We start from the raw sequence: 26,807 nt of genomic DNA on the forward strand, positions 1-26,807 counted from the left end.
AGTATTGTGTCAAACTCTGAGCACCGCACTTTAGGAAGGATGTGAAGGCCTTAGAGAGGGTGCAGAAAGATTTACGAAAATGATTCCAGTGATGAGGGACTTCAATTATGTGGATAGACTAGAGAAGCTAGGGTTGTTCTCCTTCGAGCAGAGGAGATTGAGAGAAGATTTGATAGAGGTGTTCAAAATCATGAGGAGTCTAGACAGAGTAGATAGAGGGAAACTGTTCCATTTGCCAGAAGGGTTGAGAACCAGAGGACACAGATTTAAGGTGATTGGCAAAAGAACCAAAGGTGGCATGAGAAAAAACTTTTTTACGCAGTGAGTGGTTAGGGTCTGAAATGCACTGCCTGAAAGGGTGGTGGAGGCAGATTCAATCATGGCATTCAAAAGGGAATTAGATAAGTATCTGAAGGAAAACATTTGCAGGGCTACGGGGAAAGGGCAGGGAAGTGGGACTAGCTGAGGTGTTCTTGCAGGCTCGATGGACCGAATGGCCTCTTTCTGAGCTGTAACCATTCTATGATTCTATGATTCTACAGGGCCATTCAAAGTTCTTCAGTGCGGAGAAGGCGGCAAGTGAGTTGGTCCTAGTAGTTGCTATGATCTGGAATGCGCTGCCTGAAAGGGTGGCGGAAGTAGATTTAATAGTAACTTTCAAAAGGGAATCAGATATGTACTTGAAAAGGAAAAAAAAATGCAGGGCTATAGGGAAAGAGCGAAGGGGAGTGGGACTCATTGGAGAGCTCTTTCAAAGAGCCAGCACAGGCACAATGGGCCGAAAAGCTGCCTTCTGTGCTGTATGATTCTATGGGGGAAAAATTCGGTTGGTTGCGCCACCCATTAGCGCCTTAAGAAGGCGCTAAGTGGGGCGCAAGCCAACTAGCACCCGCGCGCGGCACTGCCCTTGCCTCCCGCTAAATTCTGCGGGACGTTAGTGGTGGCGCTAACCGTTAGCGCTGCGCTGCTGCTGATAACGTCATCGGTGTGTGCAGCGCCCTGCTGATGCCCCGGCCGCGATATTCGGCAGCGCCCCCTGATTTACTGCCGGACGCTATGTCCGACGGGGTCAGGGGGGCCTACCTGCGGCCGGGGAGGCGCAAATTAAAGGCGTGGTGCGGGGCGGTCATTTTTGTTGTTGGCCGCTTGCCAGCACCTGCCTGCGCTCCCGTCCCCGGCCTCCTGAACGCCTCCCCGCCCCCCCCGCGGAGTGCCGGCTGCGCTCCAAGAGCCCAGCACTTCTCCTCGGTGCCGGGCTCTTTTGCCTGCACTCCCGATCCTCGGGGGCCCAGCTTGGCCCCAGATCGCGCTGCACAAGGCCCCTCCCCTTTAAGAAGGGGAGGAAGGTCTGCAATACCGCAGCACGACGTGCTGCAGCTTGTGGCGCTGCGGCATGTTGAGCCACGATATTCACTCGCAGCGCCCCAAGAGGGATGCAGGGCGCCTCCAGTAGCGCCGTGCTTCCCTTTGGGGCGCAAACGACCAATTTCCGGTGCGGGGGCGCAAATGTTTCCGGGGCGCTACTTTTAGCGCCCTGGCGAGGTTAGCGCCCCAAACGGGGCTATACTCAATTTCTCCCCATGAGCCTGGGAGACCTGCGCTCTCCCACTTTTAACCATTTCCGTGTTACAGCCCTCCCACCTCACCATTGGAGGGCAATAGAAGGCAGGCAACATTTTCAGCACTCTCGAGACCCATGGAGTGTACCGTTTCCGGCTCAGGTTTTGCCTCCTTTATATTTGCGTGCCAAGGTCACAAGTGAAAGTGGCACGCATCCGGCAGCGATACAAAGCATGTCAAAGTAGCTGTAAAGAGAGTCTGGACATCTTTTCAATAGAGCAGCCTGATCTTTAACGTGGCCAAACGTCAGTGGAAATGTGGTGAGGGGGGTAGGGCAGAACTCCCGTCTGCTGCAAGGAATCACTCCAGACCCTGGCAAATGCGCTAGGGTCAGTCAAGAAAAAAACCCAACTTGCATTATATAGCGCCTTTCACGACCTCAGGACATCCCAAAGCGCTTCACAACCAATGAGGTACTTTTGAAGTGTAGACACTGTTGTAATGTAGGAAACGTGGCAGCCAATTTGCGAATAGCAAGCTCCCACAAACAGCAATGTGATAATGGCCACAAACAGAGAGTAGTGGTGAACGGTTGTTTTTCGGACTGGAGGAAGGTATACAGTGGTGTTCCCCAGGGGTCGGTTCTAGAACCACTGCTTTTCTTGATATATATTAATGACTTGGATGTGGATGTACTGGCCACAATTTCAAAATTTGCAGATGACACAAAGCTTGGTAGTATAGTGAATAATGTGGAGGATAGTGATAGACTTCAGGAAGACATAGACAGGCTGGTGGAATGGGCGGACACGTGGCAGATGACATTTAACGCAGAAAAGTGCAAAGTGATACATTTTGGTAGGAAGAATGAGGAGAGGAAATATAAACTAAAGGGTACAATCCTAAAGGGGGTGCATGACCTGGGGGTATATGTGCACAAATCATTGAAGGTGGCAGGGCCGGTTGAGAAAGCAGTTAAAAAAGCTTGTGGGATCCTGGGCATCATGAATAGAGGTATAGAGTACAAAAGTGTGGAAATTATGATGAACCTGTATAAAACACTGGTTCGGCCTCAACTGGAGTATTGTATCCAATTCTGGGCACCGCACTTTAGGAAGGATGTGAAGGCCTTAGAGAAAGTGCAGAATAGATTTACGAGAATGATTCCAGGGATGAGAGACTTCAGTTACATGGATAGACTGGAGAAGCTGGGGTTGTTCCCCTTAAAGCAGTGCTGTCAGCTGAAGAAAAAATTGCTAATTTTTAAAAATGGTGCTCTAAGCCTTTGCAATCAACCTGCAATCAACCAATCAATTAATCATTCAATCTGCTCCCCTCACCCACAGTAATGCTGGACACCAGGGATGAGCAGGCATCCCACCCACCCAACGTTGCTAATGTGAAAATGGCAGAAATCCTGTCATACTACGTCTCTCCGTCAGTTGCAAAGCATTTGATCCTGCCCGGCCATATTTGGGTTTGCGTATTCTATGCTTTCCAGCACAAATTCCCACAAACATGAGGAACAAGTGGCGAGCTGACGGGAATGGCTCCTGATGATGTCCTGCTGCATTCTGGCTTCCCAGCGTAACTCCGGCAGAAAATCGAGGCCAGTATCTGTCCAGCAGTGTCCCTTATAAGAGGGAGTCTAATCATCAAGGCACTCCAAATGAGGGAGTCTAACTGCCAGGATCCATTTCAAAGCAGCCGTCACACCATCAGTAACCCCTTTCAATAGGAGTCTCACCAGCAAAAACCCTTTCAATAGGAGTCTCACCAGCAAGAACCCTTTCAATAGGAGTCTCACCAACAAGAACCCTTTCAATAGGAGTCTCACCAGCAAGAACCCTTTCAATAGGAGTCTCACCAACAAGAACCCTTTCAATAGGAGTCTCACCAGCAAAAACCCTTTCAATAGGAGTCTCACCAGCAAAAACCCTTTCAATAGGAGTCTCACCAGCAAAAACCTTTTCAATAGGAGTCTCACCAGCAAAAACCCTTTCAATAGGAGTCTCACCAGCAAAAACCCTTTCAATAGGAGTCTCACCAGCAAAAACCCTTTCAATAGGAGTCTCACCAGCAAAACCCTTTCAATAGGAGTCTCACCAGCAAAAACCCTTTCAATAGGAGTCTCACCAGCAAAAACCCTTTCAATAGGAGTCTCACCAGCAAAAACCCTTTCAATAGGAGTCTCACCAGCAAAAACCCTTTCAATAGGAGTCTCACCAGCAAGAACCCTTTCAATAGGAGTCTCACCAGCAAGAACCCATTCAATAGGAGTCTCACCATCAGTAACCCTTTCAATAGGAGTCTCACCAGCAAGAACCCTTTCAATAGGAGTCTCACCAACAAGAACCCTTTCAGAGGGAGTTATATCATCAGGACCCCTTTTAAAGAAAGAATCTCATAACAAGTATCTCTTTCAAGCATTTGAGGGGACTGGCACCCACAATTCAACCTTATTTCAAAGAGGGAGACACACCGAGATTCACCAGCAGGCTGTATTTTAAAAAGCAGATATTCCCCATCAGGACTTACTTTAATATGTCATAAACAACTTGTTGATGCTTATTAAATTTGCAATTTTTGTTTTAAAAACATTGATCACAACTTTCTTTGAAGCTGCATTGACCAAGTTAGCAGTAGATGGCATGTTGCCTGTGGGTACCACGGGGCTGGGGAGAAAAGCAAGGGGCTTGATCCCCTCAGATAAATGACAACAAAGTAACTCCTTGGGTATAAGAGGAAAAATTGAGTTTACTTTCAACATGTTTGATTTTTTAAATTGTAATTGTGTTCTGCTGATCAGTTGGTGGATCATCTCTGTTCTGGCTGAACAAGAGGGAAGTCTTACTTTACACTGGGATTAATAGATGGAACGTTGATTGAGGATCACAGGGGGTTTATGTGTGAAGACTGGCCATTTCAACACAAAGACTCTTCCCAATCAGTTTTCTTAACCGTGTGCCTGACATACTTTGACCTCTCTCGCATTGAGCCAGAACGCAAGGCTTTATCGGCCAAGGCACAAACAAAACATATCTTTGAAACTAAATTGGTGAGCGTTTCTAAATAAACACAGAGTTGTGCAGCTTTAAATGCGGTGTGTGCATTGTGAACAGTTACATCCTGTTCCGCCTCACTGAAATTCACACCAATTTCCTTTGGCCATGTGCCACATCAGGGATCCTAACTGTCCTTAAACATCTCTAATTGTCTTGCATCCTGAACCCACATTTGTTCACTTGAACAACAGCAAAATCCTGCATCTCTAACCTTTTCCAGTTCTGACGAAGGGTCACAGACCTGAAACGTTAGCTCAGTTTCTCTCTCCACGGATGCTGCCTGGCCTGCTGAGTGCTTCCAGCATTTTCTGTTGTTTGTTCACTTGAAGCTGGCTGTGGTATAAGATGTAGAAGGCATGCACATGAAACTATCTTTCATCCTCTGATTCAGCTCAACCCCAATGTGAAATGCAAATCTATCTCATAGGAACATGAGAACAGAAGTAGGCCATTCAACAACAACAGCAACTTGCATTTATATAGCACCTTTAACATAGTAAAACATCCCAAGGCGCTTCACAGGAGCGTTATCAAACAACATTTGACACCAAGCCGCATATGGAGATATTAGAACAGGTGACCAAAAATTTGGTCGAAGAGGTAGGTTTTAAGGAGTGTCTTAAAGGAGGGGAGAGAGGTAGAGAGATGGAGAGGATTGGGGAGCGAATTCCAGAGCTTAGGCCCTAGACAGTTGAAGGCAGAACCTCCAATGGTGGAGTGATGAAAATCGGGGATGCGAAAGAGGCCAGAATTGGAGGAGCGCAGAGACCTTGGGAGGGTTTTAAGGCTGGAGGAGGTTACAGAGATAGGGAGGGGCGAGGCCATGGAAGGATTTGGAAAATAAAGATGAGAATTTAAAATCGAGGCGTTGCCAGACTGGGAGCCAAAGGAAGTCAGCGAACACAGGGGTGATGGCAGCAGAGTTTTGGATGAGCTCAAGGTTACGGCGGGTACAAGGTGGGAAAACTCCACCCAATTTTCTTCTTCCCTTCTCTCTTGAAGGCACTTTGTTTTGTCTGAGATATGGTTCCACCGATTCCGGCAACCTCCATTGTCTTGTGCAAATGGAGTTGGCGTGGGGAGACCGTGCAATTATGGGATCCTATCTTTGCCCAAAATTCAAAATAGTATACAGAGGATTAAAAAGAATTACATAGAATATACAGCACAGAAACAGACCATTCGGCCCAACTAGCCCATGTCGGGTTTTGCTCCACTTGAGCCAACACCCAGCAACGGGATTTCTGCACATCAATCAGGAGTCAACGTTTCTCTTCACTGGCCCAGGAATGCTGCAAACAAGTCCTCCAGAGAGATTGGCTAACTCAGCTCTGACCAAGGGGTGTGGAGGGGGGGGGGGGGGGTGGCAACCTGGGGCACTTCGGTCTAGTTTTTTGATATATGACAACATTTCAATTGTATCTGGACTTGGTAGCCCATAACTGGGACAAGTGTTCAGTAGATAGGTTCAGATAAAAAAGGTCCTTTGACCTCACCCTTCCTGAATACCAACCCTATCATCGTCCCATCTCAGGTTCCAGCTGTTTCTTAAAATAACAGAGTGTCCTGGCCTCAAATACCTGCTAGCTTTTAGCTGCTGATCACCCTCCGTATAAAGAAATCCTGCCCAGATTTCTCCTAAGCATCCCTTCATGAGCCTAAACCTCTGCCCTTTTGCCTTGGAGGTCTCTGAAAGTAGTGCTCCAGGTTTACTTTCTCTGTCCCGATAAACTAGCTTATTTCCATTTTCTTCTCCCTGTCCCAGTGGCCTGCCAATGTTTTCTAATCAATATTGTTTGTTTTCTTTCTCTCTCCAGAACTATATGATTGAACAGGCAGGGTGGGTTCTGAAACGGCCTTTGTTACTGGCAGTTTCTCAAATTGCAAAGCATCTCTCTAACGCTCTGTTGTCTCTCCCACCGCAGGTCGTTGTCTCCACAACGGTGAATGTAGATGGCCATGTGCTGGCCGTTTCCGACAATATGTTCGTCCACAACAACTCCAAACACGGTCGGAGGGCTCGAAGACTCGATCCCTCTGAAGGTACGCCCTCTTATCTGGAACATGGTAGGCATATCACTTTCATTGGTTAACACTGTTCCACTCCCACCCCACCCACCCTCACCCCCACCTAATTTGTAAATGCTTGTGATGTTCTGTGTACTAATGTTCCAGCTGCCTCATTTCTAGGAGAACTTTTTGTTTCCTCGAATATTTAGTTAAGGTGATTTGACATTTGCTGCTGCTGGCACTATTTACATAGAATTATATAGAGTCACGGCATGGAAACAGGCCATTCGGCCCAACTGGTCCATGCAGATGTTTATGCTCCACAGGAGCCTCCTTCCGCCTTCCCCTTAAATGTATCAATGCTATTTGCCTCAACTACTCCTTATGGTAGTAAGTTCCACATTCTAACCGCTCTCTGGGTAAAGAAGTTTCTCCTGAATTCCCTTTTTTGATGTATTATCTTATATTTATGGCCCCTAGTTTTGGTCTCCCCCACAAGTAGAAACATCTTTTCTATGTCTACCCTATCGAAACCCTTCATCATTTTAAAGATCTTTATTAGGTCACCCATCAGCCTTCTCTTTTCCAGAGAAAAGAGACCCAGTCTGTTCAATCTTTCCTGATAGGTATAACCTCTCAGTTCTGGTATCATCCGTGTAAATATAAATTTAAATGAATTGATTGCAAGTACACAACAGATCAAGGACTGATGATTTGAAGTGACTACACGTTTGGGTATTAATAAGGCAAGTGATTTGCTAGCACTCAGATCCGCTTAGAAGCCGGCTGTGTCACTGCCTCTGGGATTTGTGCAAAATTGTTGCACTCATGCTGCAAGTCATGATACAGGAGTTAACTGTAAAGTTGCGGAACTTGTTGAATGATGTCACCCCTCATCATTAATCCTCCTGAATATTTTGCAACCCTGGGCTGACTATTTGTTAATGTTTCCCCTCACACACCGAGGTGCACAAAGCACCTAACATTAAAGTAACGGTACAAAATCTTCCTCTTCATTATATTGAAATCAAAAAGCATAACTCATTCAATTCCAGGTCCTCAAAACAGTGGAACGACTCACCTGCCTCAGTCTTTTCTCCAGATTTACCTCTTTGCAAATTTGATGGTATCTCCCACCACGGGTGTTGACACTTCACCAAAGATTCTCAGTTAAAAAAACACACATCATAAATAAATCAAATCTTTTCCATGAAAAATAGTTTTCTTCTTCTCTCTTGCTTTTGCAGTTCTCTCTTTGATCTGTATTCTCGCTCTTCATCTCCTGGGAGTGCTCGCATCGCCTAGTTTCTTTGCCGTTCACTTTCATGAAAGTCAAGCACTGAGGCATTTTCTCCTCTTGAGCCTACCGTCACCACAACCAATTGAAACAGCTTAACTGCTACTCTGGCTGGGATCGGCGAACTCAACACAGACCAGGAAACAAACCTGGGAACTTCTTTACAGTACACACTGCCATTACCAACTCAGCTGTCAAAGGACCATGTGAAGGTTAATCTTCTCCTTGTACTATAGAGTGAAGCTTCCAATATACAGTAGACCCAACAATTCAATATGCTGTAAGACCCAACAATCCAATATACTGTAGACCCAACAATCCGATATACTGTAGATTCAACAATCCAATATACTGTAGACCCAACAATCCAATATAGTGTAGACCCAACAATCTGATATACTGTAGACCCAAATATCCAATATACTGTAGACCCAACAATCCGATATACAGTAGACCCAACAATCCGATATACAGTAGACCCAACAATCCAATATACTGTAGACCCAACAATCTGATATAATGTAGACCCAACAATCCGATATAATGTAGACCCAACAATCCAATATATTGTAGACACAAAAATCTGATATACTGTAGACCCAACAATCCGATATACTCTAGACACAACAATCCGATATATTGTAGAATCAACAATCCAATATAAAGTAGAGCCAACAATCCATTATACTGTAGACCCAACAATCCGATATACTGTAGACCCAACTATCCAATATACTCTAGACACAATAATCCGATATACTGTAGACCCAACAATCCAATATAGTGTAGCTCCAACAATCCAATAAACTGTAGACCCAACAATCCGATATACTGTAGAACCAACTATCCAATATACTGTAGACCCAACAATCTTATATAATGTAGACCCGACAATCCGATATACTGTAGACCCAACAATACGATATAATGCAGACCCAACAATCTGATATACTGTAGACCCAAAAATTCCGATATACTGTAGACCCAACGATCCAATATATTGTAGACCCAACAATCCAATATAATGTAGAACCAGCAATCCAATATAATGTAGACCCAACAATCAAATATACTGTAGACCCAAAAATCCGATATACTGTAGACCAACAATCCAAAATACTGTAGACCCAACAATCCAATATGCAGTAGACCCAACAATCCAATATACTGTAGACCCAACAATCCGATATACTATAGACCCAACAATCTGATATACTGTAGACCCAAATATCCAATATACTGTAGACCCAACAATCCGATATACTGTAGACCCAACAATCTGATATACTGTAGAGACAACAATCCGATATACTGTAGACCCAACAATCTGATATACTGTAGAAACAACAATCCGATGTACTGTAGACCCAACGATCCAACATGCTGTAGACCCAACAATCCAATACACTGTAGACCCAACAATCCGATATACATTTGACCCAACAATCCAATATACTGTAGACACTATGATCTGATATAATGTAGACCCAACAATCCGATATAATGTAGACCCAACAATACAACATAATGTAGACCCAACAATCCAATACACTGTAGACCCAACAATCCGATATACTGTAGACCCAACCATCCAATATACTGTAGACACTACGATCTGATATAATGTAGACCCAACAATCTGACATACTGTACACCCAACAACTCAATATAATGTAGAACCAACAATCCAATATATTGTAGACCCAACAATCCAATATACTGTAGACCCAACCATCCAATATACTGTTGACCAAACAATCTAACATACTGTAGAACCAACAATCCGATATACTGAGACCAACAATCCGATATACTGTATACCCAACAATCCGATATACACTAGTCCCAACAATCCAATATACTGGAGATCCAAAATTCCGATATACAGTAGACCCAACAATCCAATGTACTGTAGACCCAACAATCCGATATACTGTAGACCCAACAATCCACTATAATGTAGACCCAACAATCATAAATACTGTAAAACCAACAATCCAATATACTGTAGGCCCAAATACCCAAAATACTGTAGACCCAACAATCCAATATACTGCAGACCCAACAATCCAATAAACTGTAGACCCAAAAAAACAATATACTGTAGACCCATCAATCCGATATAATTTAGACACAACAATCCAATATATCTTAGATCCAACAATCCAATATACTGTAGACCCAGCAATCCGATATAATGTAGACCCAACAATCCAATATACTGTAGACCCAACAATCCGATATTAGTGTGAAACTACAATCCTATATACTGTAGACCCAACAATCCGATATAATGTAGACCCAACAATTCAATATACAGTACTGTAGACCCAAAAAAGCAATACACTGTAGAACCAACATTCCAATATACTGTAGACCCAACAATCCAAAATAATGTAGACCCAACAATTCGATACAATGTAGATCAAACAATCCATTATACAGTAGAACCAACAATCTGATATACTGTAGGCCCAACAAGCCAACATATTCTACACCCAACAATTCAATATAGTGTAGCCCCAACCATCCAATATACTGTTGACCATACAATCTAACATACTGTAGAACCAACAATCCGATATATTGTAGACCAACAATCCGATATACTGCATACCCAACAATCCGATACACACTAGTCCCAACAATCCAATCTACTGGAGACCCAACAATCCAATATACAGTAGACCCAACAATCCAAAATACTGTAAACCCAAAAATCCAATATATTGTAGAGCCAACCATCCAATATACTTTACACCCAACGATCCGATATACTGTAGACCCAACAATCCGACATACTGTAGACCCAACAATCCGATATACTGTAGACCCGACAAACCGATATACTGTCGACCGAACAATCTAGAATACTGTAGACCCAACAATCCAATATACTGTAGACCGAACAATCCAATATAATGTAGACCCAACAATCTATATACTGTAGACCCAACAATCCAATATACTGTAGACCCAACAATCCGATATACTGTAGACTTATCTATCCAATATACTGTAGAACCAACAATCCGATATACTGTAGACTCAACAATCCAATATACTCTAGACACAACAATCCGATATACTGTAGATCGAACAATCCGATATACTGTAGACACAACATTCCGATATACTGTAGACCGAACAATCTAGAATACTGTAGATCCAACAATCCAATATACTGTAGACCTAACAATCCAATATGATGTAGACCCAACAATCCGATATATTGTAGGCCCAACAATCCAATATACTGTAGACCCAATCATCCGATATAGTGTAGACACAACAATCCAATATACTGTAGATCAAACAATCCAATATACTGTAGACCCAACTATTCCGATATACTTTAGACCCAACAGTCCAATATACAGTAGACCCAAAAATCCGATATACTGTAGACCCAACAATCCAATATACTGTAGACCCAACAATCCGCTATAATGTAGACCCAAAATTCCAAAATACTGTAGAACCAACAATCCGATATACTGTAGATCCAACGATCCCATATATTGTAGACACAACAATCCAATATACTGTAGACCCAACAATCTGATATACTGTGGACCCAACAATCCAATATACTGTAGACCCAACAATCCGATGTACTGTAGACCCAACAATCCGATATACTGTAGACCCAACAATCCAATATACTGTAGATCATACAATCCGATATACTGTAGATAAACAATCCAATATACTGTAGACCCAACAATCCAATATACTGTAGCCCCAAAACTCCAATATATTGTAGACCCAACAATCCGATATACAGTAGACCCAACAATCCGATATACTGTAGACCCAACAATCCAATATACTGTAGACCCAAAATCCCAATATATTGTAGACCCAACAATCAAATATATTGTAGACCCAACAATCCAATATACTGTAGACCAGCAATGCAATATGCTGTAGACCCAACAACCCGATATACTGTAGATACAACAAACCAATATACCGTAGACCCAACAATCCAATATACTGTAGAACCAACAATCCAAATACTGTAGAACCAACAATCCGATATACTGTAGACCCAACAATCCCATATACTGTAGACCCAACAATCCCATATACTGCAGACCAAACAATCCAATATAATGTAGAACTAACGATTCAATATAATGTAAACCCAACAATCCAATATACTGCAGACCCAACAATCCGATATATTGTAGAACCAACAATCCAATATGCTGTAGACCCAAGAATCCGATATAGTGTAGACACAACAATCCAATATACTGTAGATCAAACAATCCAATATACTGTAGACCCAACTATTCCGATATACTTTAGACCCAACAGTCCAATATACAGTAGACCCAACAATCCGATATACTGTAGACCCAACAATCCAATATATTGTAGACCCAACAATCCGCTATAATGTAGACCCAAAATTCCAAAATACTGTAGAACCAACAATCCGATATACTGTAGACCCAACGATCCCATATATTGTAGACACAACAATCCAATATACTGTAGACCCAACAATCTGATACACTGTGGACCCAACAATCCAATATACTGCAGACCCAACAATCCAATATATTGTAGACCCAACAATCCGATATACTGTAGACCCAACAATCAAATATACTGTAGACCCAACAATCCAATATACTGTAGACCCAAAACTCCAATATATTTTAGACCCAACAATCCAATATACTGTAGACTCAACAATCCAATATACTGTAGACCAGCAATCCAATATGCTGTAGACCCAACAACCCAATATACTGTAGATACAACAATACAATATACTGTAGACCCAAAAATCCAATATACTTCAGACCCAACAATCCAATAAACTGTAGACTCAAAAATCCAATATAATGTAGACCCATCAATCCGATATACTTTAGACACAAAAATCCAATATATCTTAGACGCAACAGTCCAATATAGTGTAGACCCAAGAATCTGATATACTGTAGACCCAACAATCCAATATACTGTAGACCCAATAATCCAATATAATGTAGTACAACAATCCGATATATTGTAGACCCAGCGATCCAACATACTGTAAGACCCAACAATCCAATATAATGTAGACCAAACAATCCGACATTCGTATGACACTACAATCCTATATACTGCAGACCCAACAATTCATTATACTGTAGATGCAAAAATCCAATATACTGTAGAACCAACAGTCCAATATACTGTAGACCCAACAATTCAATATATTGTAGACCCAACAATCCGAGATACTGTAGATACTGCAATCCAATATACTATAGACCCAACAATCCAATATACTGTAGACCCAACAATCCGATATATATAGACCCAACAATCCAATATACTGCAGACAAAAAATCCGATATACTGTAGACCCAACAATCCGATATACTGTAGAACCAACAATCCTAATACTGTAGACCCAACAATCCCATATACTGTAGACCCAACAATCCAATATACTGTAGACCCAACGATCCAATATAATGTAGACCCAACAATCAAAAATACTGTAAAACCAACAATCCAATATACTGTAGGCCCAAAAACCCAAAATACTGTAGACCCAACAATCCAATATACTGCAGACTCAGCAATCCAATAAACTGTAGACCCAAAAAAATATATACTGTGGACCCATCAATCCGATATAATTTAGACACAACAATCCAATATATCTTAGACCCAACGATCCAATATACTGCAGACCCAGCAATCCAATATACTGTAGACCCAACAATCCAATATACTCTAGAACCAACAATCCGATATACTGTAGACCCAACAATCCGATATAATGTAGACCCAACAATCCAATATACTGTAGACCCAACAATCCGATATTAGTGTGAAACTACAGTCCTATATACTGTAGACCCAACAATCCGATATAATGTAGACCCAACAATTCAAAATACAGTACTGTAGACCAAAAATGCAATATACTGTAGAACCTGTAGTGTCCGTGTGTAGATAAAGACACTGAAGACAGGAGTTGGTTCATAGGTATTTACTAAGCAAGTCTGGGGGGGGGGTTTCTAAAGGATATACACAATACACAGGCTTATATAGCCCAAGTGGCAATTACCGGCATTACGCACACCTGGGGCTCTTAAAGGCACATACACCATAATTGCTCTTAAAGGCACATACACCACAATTCCTCCCCTTCTAGCTAACTAGTACATCATATTTTAAGTAATTATTAATTACATGTTATATGCAAAATAATATACATTGCTGTATTAATTAATTATAAGTTAGTCTCTCAGGAGGCTTCCTGACTCGGTCCGGATAACGCCTCGGGGGTGTAGTAGTTTCTGGTGGTGTAGTAGGTTCTTCTGGCAAGGCTGATTCGGCTTGAAGGCCAGTGTCGGGTTCATCGGGCTCCAGTATCACCGGATCGGAGGTAGATATGGGTATCTCTACTTCATCGTTAGATGTATAGAGTGGTGGTGTAGGTTGTCCCTTTTCGGATGACTTGATGATTTGGTCAGCATGGCGCCTTATTATGCTGTCTCCAATGTCCACGGTATACATCAGTGGTCCTAATCGTGTGCAGATAGTTCCAGGCTGCCATTTCTCGGTACGGTAGTCCCGGGCCAAAACCGGTTGGCCTATCTGGAAGGCCCTAGTTGGCCTTTCATTCATGCCCTGAAACTGCCGGTTCTCCACGTCCCTTCGGATGTTGGGCTTGACCAAATCCAGCCGGCATCTTAGGTTTCTATTGTAGAACATCATGGCGGGAGTTTGGTTAGTAACCATATGCGTTGCATTCCTATATGCAAATAAGAAGTTATCCACCTTGTGCTGAAGTTTTATGTCTTCATTACCCATGGCCTTGATGGCCTTCTTGAAGGTCTGGACAAACCTTTCAGCCAATCCATTGGTGGCAGGATGGTATGGGGCGGACGTGTAGTGCTTTACCCCATTGTTCTTTAAGAACTTTCTGAATTCTTCGGACACAAATTGCGGTCCATTATCAGAACATATCTGCTCCGGCAGCCCATCCCTGGAAAATATGGTCCTTAATACTGTGATGGTTTTTTCCGTGGTGGTGGAGGACATCTTTATTACCTCCGGCCACTTGGAGTGTGCATCAACTGCGATTAAGAACATTGAGTCCATAAATGGACCAGCAAAGTCGATGTGCACCCTTTGCCAGGGAGATGAGGGCCACTCCCATGGATGTAGAGGGGCCTGTGGTGGAGCATTTTGGACCTTCTGGCATCCTAGGCAGCTCTTGGTCATGTCTTCGATGTCTCCATCGATACCTGGCCACCATACAAACGCCCTAGCTAGGTTCTTCATTTTCACTCCACCCAGATGCCCCTCGTGAAGCTCCTTTAGCACTTTATCCTGGAGTTTGGGTGGAATCACCACTCTGGATCCACACATCAAGGTTCCTCGGCACACTGACAGCTGTTCTCTTCTTTGCGAGAATGCTGGCAACAGTGGTTCGCCATGTGCTGGCCATCCCTTCACTGTTAAATCGTAGACCCGTGAGAGAGTAGGGTCATTTCTTGTCTCCCTTTCAATGGCAGAATTTGTCACCGGTAGACATTCCACTATGGTAGAGTGGAATATCTCTACTGGGTCTACTGTAGGTGCCTCTTCTATCGTTGGCAACAGTAGGCGTGATAAACCGTCAGCATTCCCATGCTGTTTTGACCCTTTGTATTCAATGTTGTATTGGTGTGCCCCTAGAAAAAGGGACCACCTCTGTAGTCTTTGTGCCGTCATAATGGGGACACCTTTTTTAGGGTTGAATATGGAGATGAGGGGTTGATGGTCAGTCAGCAAGGTAAATTTTTGTCCGTGTAGGTAATGGTTGAATTTCTTCACTCCCCATACCAGGCTGAGTGCTTCCCTGTCTATCTGGGCATAGTTACGCTCAGCTGAGTTCAATGAGCGTGACGCAAAAGCTATCAGCCGTTCCGAGCCATCAGGGAATCTATGGGACAATACCGCTCCTATGCCGTAAGGGGATGCATCGCACGCCAGTCTGATTGGTAGTGATGGGTTGTAATGAGCCAAAATTTTCTCGGATGTGATTAAGTCTTTACATTTATGGAAGGCACGTTTACAGTCTTCGTTCCATTTCCAAATCACTCCTGTCTGTAGAAGATCATTAAGAGGGTGTAGAATAGTTGATAAGTTCGGTAAAAATTTATGATAGTAATTTATTAATCCCAGGAATGACCTTAATTGTGAAACATTTTCAGGTGCTGGGGCTTTTATAACTGCTTCAGTTTTTTCAGGTGACTTATGCAACCCTTCCTTATTAATTATGTGGCCACAATATGATATCTGATTTTGGAAAAATTCGCACTTGGGGCGATTTGCTCGTAGGCCCCGTTCTTTCAGCCTAGTGAGCACCTGCTCCAAATTGGCAAGGTGCTCGTTGTCATTTTCTCCTGTTATAAGGATGTCATCTAGGTAGCATTGAGTCCCCGGAATCCCTTGCAGGACTTGCTCCATAGCTCTTTGCCAGATAGCTGGAGCTGATGCTATTCCAAAAACCAGTCGATTGTACTGGTACAGGCCTTTGTGTGTGTTTATTGTGAGATACTTTTTAGAGGTCTCCTCAACCTCCATCTGTAGATATGCCTGTGCCAAGTCAATTTTTGTGAAACGTTTCCCTCCGGATAGTGAGGCGAAAATATCTTCTATCCTCGGAAGAGGATACTGTACCGTGTGAAGGACCGGGTTTACAGTCACCTTAAAGTCCCCACAGATGCAAATTTTTTTCTGTTCCTCAGAGTTATTTTTCAATGTTTTTTTCATGACTGGAACGATGGGTGTTGCCCATTCGCTCCAATCTATTTTGGATAATACGCCTGCCTTTTCCAAATTCTTCAGCTCTGCCTCGACTGCCGGACGTATTGCGTATGGCACCGGTCTTGCCTTAAAAAATTTTGGAATTGCTGTATCTTCCACTTTTATTGAGGCGGTGATGCCTTTCAAGGTTCCTAGTTTCTCTTGAAACACTTCTTTGGCGTTGGCCAAGATGTCTTTTAATGGTTCAGGTATGATGTCATCATTGTTTTTTTCCTTACTGGTCACCGTCAGTGCCTGAATGGAGTGCCAGTCTAAACGTATCTTCCTTATCCATTCACGTCCCAACAACGGTGGACCACCATCTTGTAGAATGTATAAATACAACTTTTGTATTTCTTTGCCGTTGTATACCACAGGCACCCTTATTTTTCCTTTGGGGTAGACTTTCTGCCCCGTATATGTTTTTAAGATAATGGATGTGTCTTTTAGAGGTATATGCGAAAATAGCCTCTCGTAATCTCGTCGATTTATTATGGTTAGAGCTGATCCTGTATCTAGCTCCATTTTAACTGGGGACCCTGCTATTGTGAGGGTAACCCAAATGGTTTGGTAATCCTCTTTGGCAAATACATTATGTAATTTGAGACAGCTTAGTCTCTTGTTTCCGGAGTCGCTATCGCTATTCTGGTCTTCGGAGCTATTGTCCGTCATCATTTGTACCTTCCTGTACTTTTCTTAATTGATTTTTTGTTTTCTGTCAGTGGATTTATTTTGTCCAGATTGGCATACCCGTGCAATGTGTCCAATCTTACCACATTGCCTGCATGCTTTGCCCTTGAACCAGCAGTCCCTCTGGTTATGGGTGGATCTGCCGCAGCGATAACATCTTCCGAACTCCTGTGTCATTTTATGGGTGCCGAAGTCCTGTGTCTCTTGTTGTATCTCTGCAGCTCCTTTTGCTGCTGCTTCGTATGATACAGCCATACTGAAAGCTTTGTCCAATGTTAAATCTTTTTCAGAAAGCAGTCTTTTTTGTGTTCCTTCACTTAAGAGACCGCAAACAAATTTGTCTCGAAGATAATCCGATACTCCTGCTCCGAATTGGCAGTACTTTGATAGCTTTCTTAATTCGGTTAGGTAATCAGCGTTACTTTCATTCTTGTGTTGATTTCTCTTGAAGAACTTGAATCGTTCCGCTATCAGCAGCGGTGTTGGGTTTAAATGCTCCTGCAGGGTATCAACAATTTCTTTAAAAGTCTTGTCCTTTGGTTTGGCTGGAGTGATTAAATTTCATAACAGCCCGTATGTCTTCGCGCCCATTAAGTTCAGAAGTACTGAAGCTTTTTTTTCATCTGTTATTCCATTTGCAGTGCAATAAACCTCGACTCTTTCCACGTATGTGTGCCAATCTTCTATTTCGCCATCAAAAGCCTCAATATTACCAGATTTAGGCATTTCAGAAAAGATATGGCGCTTCCCGCACTTTTATTTTCTCTCTGTAGCAACGATATGGCGCTTCCCGCGCTTTCCCGCCGCTGCTACCGATAACAACGTTGTTTTACTGTGGTTTCCGTTTATTCACTGTTGGAGACTTGTTCCCGACGGAGGTCTAAACGCTGACCTGCTTGCCGCGCCGGCCGTCTCTCGAGTGCACCCTCCCAGTCCGTTATTGCTTGCCTCCGATTTCGCTGCCTGTCTCAGCTGTAGAGCCCGCCGCTGGAGCTCCAGCCTGACGCCCAGGAAGGAGTAGCGCAGTACCTGTCACCAGCTTGGCCAGCTGGTGAAACCACAGTTTCTCTTACTTCCTTGAGTCTTCTGGACGCTGGAGGAATCGATGTCCTTGAGGTGCTGCCGAATTGCAGGTAAGTCCGTTTCCACTTCGTCGCCACTGTAGTGTCCGTGTGTAGATAAAGACACTGAAGACAGGAGTTGGTTCATAGGTATTTACTAAGCAAGTCTGGGGGGGGTTTCTAAAGGATATACACAATACACAGGCTTATCTAGCCCAAGTGGCAATTACTGGCATTACGCACACCTGGGGCTCTTAAAGGCACATACACCATAATTGCTCTTAAAGGCACATACACCACAGAACCAACATTCCAATATACTGTAGACCCAACAATCTGATATAATGTAGACCCAACTATCCAATATACTGTAGATCAAACAATCCAATATACTGTAGACCCAACTATTCCGATATACTTTAGACCCAACAGTCCAATATACAGTAGACCCAACATTCCGATATACTGTAGACCCAACAATCCAATATACTGTAGACCCAACAATCCGCTATAATGTAGACACAACAATCCAATAAAATGTAGACCCAACAATCTGATATACAGTGGACCCAACAATCCAATATACTGTAGACCCCTCAATCCGATGTACTGTAGACCCAACAATCCGATATACTGTATACCCAACAATCCACTATACTGTAGATCATACAATCCGATATACTGTAGATAAACAATCCTGTATACTGTAGACCCAACAATCCAATATACTGTAGACACAAAACTCTAATATATTGTAGACCCAACATTCCGATATACTGTAGACCCAACAATCCAATATACTGTAGACCCAAAATTCCAATATATTGTAGACCCAACAATCCAATATACTGTAGACCCAACAATCCAATATACTGTAGACCAGCAATGCAATATGCTGTAGACCCAACAACCAGATATACTGTAGATACAACAATCCAAAATACTGCAGACCCAACAATCCAATAAACTGTAGACCCAAAAATCCAATATACTGTAGACCCATCAATCCAATATACTTTAGACACAAAAATCCAATATATCTTAGAAGCAACAATCCAATATACTGTAGACCCAGCAATCCAATATACTGTAGACCCAACAATCCAATATACTCTGGATCCAACAATCCGATATACTGTAGACCCAAGAATCTGATATACTGTAGACCCAAGAATCTGATATACTGTAGACCCAATAATCCAATATAATGTAGACCAACAATCCGATATATTGTAGACCCAACGATCCAACATAATGTAGACCAAACAATCTGAAATTCGTGTGACACTACAATCCAATATACTGTAGACCAGCAATGCAATATGCTATAGACCCAACAACCCGATATACTGTAGATACAACAATCCAAGTAGTCCCAACAATCCAATATACTGTAGACCCAACAATCCGATATACTGTAGAACCAACAATCCAAATACTGTAGAACCAACAATCCGATATACTGTAGACCCAACAATCCCATATACTGTAGACCCAACAATCCGATATACTGTAGACCAAACAATCCAATATAATGTAGACCCAACAATCCAATATACTGTAGACCCAAAAGTCCGATATAATGTAGAGCTAACAATCCATTATACTGTAGACCCAACAATCCAATATAATGTAGACCCAACGATCCAATATAATGTAGACCCAACAATCCAATATACTGCAGACCCAACAATCCGATATATTGTAGAACCAACAATCCAATATACTGTAGACCCAAGAATCCGATATAGTGTAGACACAACAATCCAATATACTGTAGATCAAACAATCCAATATACTGTAGACCCAACTATTCCGATATACTTTAGACCCAACAGTCCAATATACAGTAGACCCAACAATCCGATATACTGTAGACCCAACAATCCAATATACTGTAGACCCAACAATCCGCTATAATGTAGACCCAAAATTCCAAAATACTGTAGAACCAACAATCCGATATACTGTAGACCCAACGATCCCATATATTGTAGACACAACAATCCAATATACTGTAGACCCAACAATCTGATACACTGTGGACCCAACAATCCAATATACTGTAGACCCAACAATCCAATATACTGTAGACCCAACAATCCAATATATTGTAGACCCAACAATCCGATATACGGTAGACCCAACAATTCAATATACTGTAGACCCAACAATCCAATATATTGTAGACCCAACAATCCGATATACGGTAGACCCAACAATTCAATATACTGTAGACCCAACAATCCAATATACTGTAGACCAGCAATCCAATATGCTGTAGACCCAACAACCCAATATACTGTAGATACAACAACACAATATACTGTAGACCCAAAAATTCAATATACTTCAGACCCAACAATCCAATAAACTGTAGACTCAAAAATCCAATATACTGTAGACCCATCAATCCGATATACATTAGACACAAAAATCCAATATATCTTAGACGCAACAATCCAATATACTGTAGACCAAGCAATCCAATATACTGTAGACCCAACAATCCAATATACTCTAGATCCAACAATCCGATATACTGTAGACCCAAGAATCTGATATACTGTAGCCCCAACAATCCAATATACTGTAGACCCAATAATCCAATATAATGTAGACCAACAATCCGATATATTGTAGACCCAACAATCCAACATACTGTAGACCCAACAATCCAATATAATGTAGACCAAACAATCCGACATTAGCGTGACACTACAATCCTATATACTGTAGACCCAACAATTCATTATACTGTAGACGCAACAATCCAATATACTGTAGAACCAACAATCCGAGATACTGTAGACACTGCAACCCAATATACTGCAGACCAGCAATCCAATATGCTGTAGACCCAACAACCCGATATAATGTAGACCCAACAATCCAATATACTGTAGACCCAACAATCCAATATACTGCAGACCCAACAATCAAATAAGCTGTAGAACCAAAAATCCAATATACTGTAGACCCATCAATCCGACATTTGTGTGACACTACAATCCTATATACTGTAGACCCAACAATGCATTATACTGTAGACACAACAATCCAATATACTGTAGAACCAACAGTCCAATATACTGTAGACCCAACAATCCAATATACTGTAGACCCAAAAGTCCGATATACTGTAGATCCAACAATCCAATATTCTGTAGACCAAACGATCTCATATATTGTAGACCCAAAAATTGGATATACTTTAGACCCAAAAATCAGATATACTGTAGAACCAACAATCCAATATACTGTAGACCCAACAATCCGATATACTGTAGACACAACAATCCGATATAATGTAGACACAACAATCCGATATACTGTTGACCCAACAATCTGATATACTGTAGACACAACAATCTGATATACTATAGACCCAACAATCCAATATAGTGTAGACCCAACAATCCGATATATATAGACCCAACAATCCAATATACTGCAGACCCAAAATCCGATATACTGTAGACCCATCAATCCGATACACTGTAAAACCAACAATCCTAACACTGTAGACCCAACAATCCGATATACTGTAGACCCAACAATCCCATATACTGTAGACCCAACAATCCAATATACTGTAGACCCAACGATCCAATATAATGTAGACCTAACAATCCAATATACTGCAGACCAACAATCCGATATACTGTAGACACAACAATCCAATATACTGTAGATCAAACAATCCAATATACTGTAGATCCAACAATCCGATATACTTTAGACCCAACAATCCAAAATAGAGTAGACCCAACAATCCACTATAATGTAGACCCAACAATCAAAAGTACTGTAAAACCAACAATCCAATATACTGTAGGCCCAAAAACCCGAAATACTGTAGACCCAACAATCCAATATACTGTAGACCAACAATCCGATATACTGTAGACACAACAATCCAACATACTGTAGATCAAACAATCCAATATACTGTAGACCCAACAATCTGATATACTGTAGACCCAACAATCCAATATACTGTAGACCCAATAATCCGATATACTGTAGACCCAACAATCCACTATAATGTAGACCCAACAATCAAAAATACTGTAAAACCAACAATCCTATATACTGTAGGCCCAAAAACCCGAAATACTGTAGACCCAACAATCCAATATACTGCAGACCCAACAATCCAATAAACTGTAGACCCAAAAAAACAATATACTGTAGACCCATCAATCCGATATAATTTAGACACAACAATCCAATATATCTTAGACCCAAAAATCCACTATACTGTAGACCCAGCAATCCAATATACTGTAGACCCAACAATCCAATATACTCTAGAACCAACAATCCGATATACTGTAGACCCAACAATCCGATATAATGTAGACACAAAAATCCAATATACTGTAGACCCAACAATCCAATATTAGTGTGAAACTACAATCCTATATACTGTAGACCCAACAATCCGATATAATGTAGACCCAACAATTCAATATACAGTACTGTAGACCCAAAAATGCAATATTCTGTAGAACCAACATTCCAATATACTGTAGAACCAACAATCTGATATACTGTAGACCCAACAATCCAATATACTGTAGAACCAACAATCCGATATAGTGTAAACACAACAATCCAATATACTGTAGATCAAACAATCCAATATACTGTAGATCCAACTATTCCGATATACTTTTGACCCAACAGTCCAATATACTGCAGACACAACAATCCGCTATAATGTAGACCCAAAATTCCAAAATACTGTAGAACCAACAATCCGATATACTGTAGAACCAACGATCCCATATATTGTAGACACAACAATCCAATATACTGTAGACCCAACAATCTGATATACTGTGGACCCAACAATCCAATATACTGCAGACCCAACAATCCGATGTACTGTAGACCCAACAATCCGATATACTGTAGCCCAACAATCCAATATACTGTAGATCATACAATCCGATATACTGTAGATAAACAATCCATTATAATGTAGACCCAAAAATCCAATATACTGTAGACCCAAAACTCCAATATATTGTAGACCCAACAATCCGATATACTGTAGACCGAACAATCCAATATGCTGTAGACCCTACAATCCAATATACTGTAGACCCAAAACTCCAATATATTGTAGACCCAACAATCCAATATACTGTAGACCCAACAATCCAATATGCTGTAGACCAGCAATGCAATATGCTGTAGACCCAACAACCCGATATACTGTAGATACAACAATCCAATATACTGTAGACCCAACAATCCAATATACTGTAGACCCAACAGTCCGATATACTGTAGAAACAACAATCCCATATTCTGTAGACCCAACAATCCGATATACTGTAGACCAAACAATCCAATATAATGTAGACCCAACAATCCAATATACTGCAGAGCCAAAAGTCCGATATAATGTAAAGCCAACAATCCATTATACTGTAGACCCAACAATCCAATATAATGTAGGCCCAACGATCCAATATAATGTAGACCCAACATTCCAATATACTGCAGACCCAACAATCTGATATATTGTAGAACCAACAATCCAATATACTGTAGAACAAACAATCCGATATAGTGTAGACACAACAATCCAATATACTGTAGATGAAACAATCCAATATACTGTAGACCCAACTATTCCAATATACTTTAGACCCAACAGTCCAATATACAGTAGACCCAACAATCCGATATACTGTAGACCCAACAATCCAATATACTGTAGACCCAACAATCCGCTATAATGTAGACCCAAAATTCCAAAATACAGTAGAACCAACAATCCGATATACTGTAGACCCAACGATCCCATATAATGTAGACAGAACAATGCAATATACTGTAGACCCATCAATCTGATATACTGTGGAGCCAACAATCCAATATACTGTAGACCCAACAATCCAATATATTGTAGACCCAACAATCCGATATACTGTAGACCCAACAATCCAATATACTGTAGATCCAACAATCCAATATACTGTAGACCCAACAATCAAATAAACTGTAGAACCAAAAATCCAATATACTGTAGACCCATCAATCCGACATTCGTGTGACACTACAATCCTATATACTGTAGAACCAACAGTCCAATATACTGTAGACCCAACAATCCAATATACTGTAGACCCAAAAGTCCGATATACTGTAGATCCAACAATCCAATATTCTGTAGACCAAACGATCTAATATACTGTAGACCTAAAAATTGGATATACTTTAGACCCAAAAATCAGATATACTGTAGAACCAACAATCCAATATACTGTAGACCCAACAATCCGATATACTGTAGACACAACAATCCGATATACTGTTGACCCAACAATCCGATATACTGTAGACACAACAATCCGATATATAAAGACCCAACAATCCAATATACTGCAGACCCAAAATCCTAATACTGTAGACCCAACAATCCAATATACTGTAGACCCAACAATCCCATATACTGTAGACCCAACAATCCAATATACTGCAGACCAACAATCCGATATACTGTAGACACAACAATCCAATATACTGTAGATCAAACAATCCAATATACTGTAGACCCAACAATCCAATATACCTTAGACCCAACAATCCAATATACAGTAGACCCAACAATCTGATATACTGTAGACCCAACAATCCAATATATTGTAGGCCCAAAAACCCGAAATACTGTAGACCCAACAATCCAATATACTGCAGACCCAACAATCCAATAAACTGTAGACCCCAAAGAACAATATACTGTAGACCCATCAATCCGATATAATTTAGACACAACAATCCAATATATCTTAGACTGAACAATCCAATATACTGTAGACCCAGCAATGCAATGTACTGTAGACACAACAATCCAATATACTCTAGAACCAACAATCCGATATACTGTAGACCCAACAATCTGATATAATGTAGACCCAACAATCCAATATACTGTAGACCCAACAATCCGATATACTGTAGACCCATCTATCCAGTATACTGTAGAACCAACAATCCGATATATTGTAGACTCAACAATCCAATATACTCTAGACGCAAAAATCCGATATACTGTAGATCCAACAATCCAATATACTGTAGAACCAACTATTCAATATACTGTAGACCCAAAAATCCGATACACTGTAGACCCGACAATCCGATGTACTGTAGAACCAACAATCTGATATACTGAAGACCCAACAATCTGATATACTGTAGACCCAACAATCCAATATATTGTAGACCCAACAATCCGATATACTGTAGACCCAACAATCCAATATACTGTAGATCCAACAATCCAATATACTGTAGACCCAACAATCAAATAAACTGTAGAACCAAAAATCCAATATACTGTAGACCCATCAATCCGACATTCGTGTGACACTACAATCCTATATACTGTAGAACCAACAGTCCAATATACTGTAGACCCAACAATCCAATATACTGTAGACCCAAAAGTCCGATATACTGTAGATCCAACAATCCAATATTCTGTAGACCAAACGATCTAATATACTGTAGACCTAAAAATTGGATATACTTTAGACCCAAAAATCAGATATACTGTAGAACCAACAATCCAATATACTGTAGACCCAACAATCCGATATACTGTAGACACAACAATCCGATATACTGTTGACCCAACAATCCGATATACTGTAGACACAACAATCCGATATATAAAGACCCAACAATCCAATATACTGCAGACCCAAAATCCTAATACTGTAGACCCAACAATCCAATATACTGTAGACCCAACAATCCCATATACTGTAGACCCAACAATCCAATATACTGTAGACCAACAATCCGATATACTGTAGACACAACAATCCAATATACTGTAGATCAAACAATCCAATATACTGTAGACCCAACAATCCAATATACCTTAGACCCAACAATCCAATATACAGTAGACCCAACAATCTGATATACTGTAGACCCAACAATCCAATATATTGTAGGCCCAAAAACCCGAAATACTGTAGACCCAACAATCCAATATACTGCAGACCCAACAATCCAATAAACTGTAGACCCCAAAGAACAATATACTGTAGACCCATCAATCCGATATAATTTAGACACAACAATCCAATATATCTTAGACTGAACAATCCAATATACTGTAGACCCAGCAATGCAATGTACTGTAGACACAACAATCCAATATACTCTAGAACCAACAATCCGATATACTGTAGACCCAACAATCCGATATAATGTAGACCCAACAATCCAATATACTGTAGACCCAACAATCCGATATACTGTAGACCCATCTAT

At 41.3% G+C, this 26,807-nt stretch overlaps 1 protein-coding gene across 6 annotated transcripts in view; it reads left to right on the plus strand.

Moving 5' to 3' along the window:
• The window catches only part of ebf1a (EBF transcription factor 1a), a 699,375-nt gene that overhangs the window by 386,979 nt on the left and 285,589 nt on the right, over nucleotides 1-26,807 (plus strand). For 4 of the 6 annotated variants that reach the window (XM_085995098.1, XM_085995100.1, XM_085995094.1 and 1 more), the window contains exon 8: nucleotides 6,551-6,692. In XM_085995098.1, the coding sequence (XP_085851224.1) occupies nucleotides 6,551-6,692 (142 nt within the window). The remainder of the gene's footprint in view (nucleotides 1-6,550; nucleotides 6,693-26,807) is intronic. The other 2 variants (XM_085995095.1, XM_085995097.1) reach the window with 1 other exon arrangement.

This window comes from Somniosus microcephalus, chromosome 8, assembly GCF_052327205.1.
Source record: "Somniosus microcephalus isolate GS21.2 chromosome 8, FLI_Smic_1.0, whole genome shotgun sequence".
In the NCBI taxonomy this organism is placed as follows: Eukaryota; Metazoa; Chordata; class Chondrichthyes; order Squaliformes; family Somniosidae; genus Somniosus; species Somniosus microcephalus.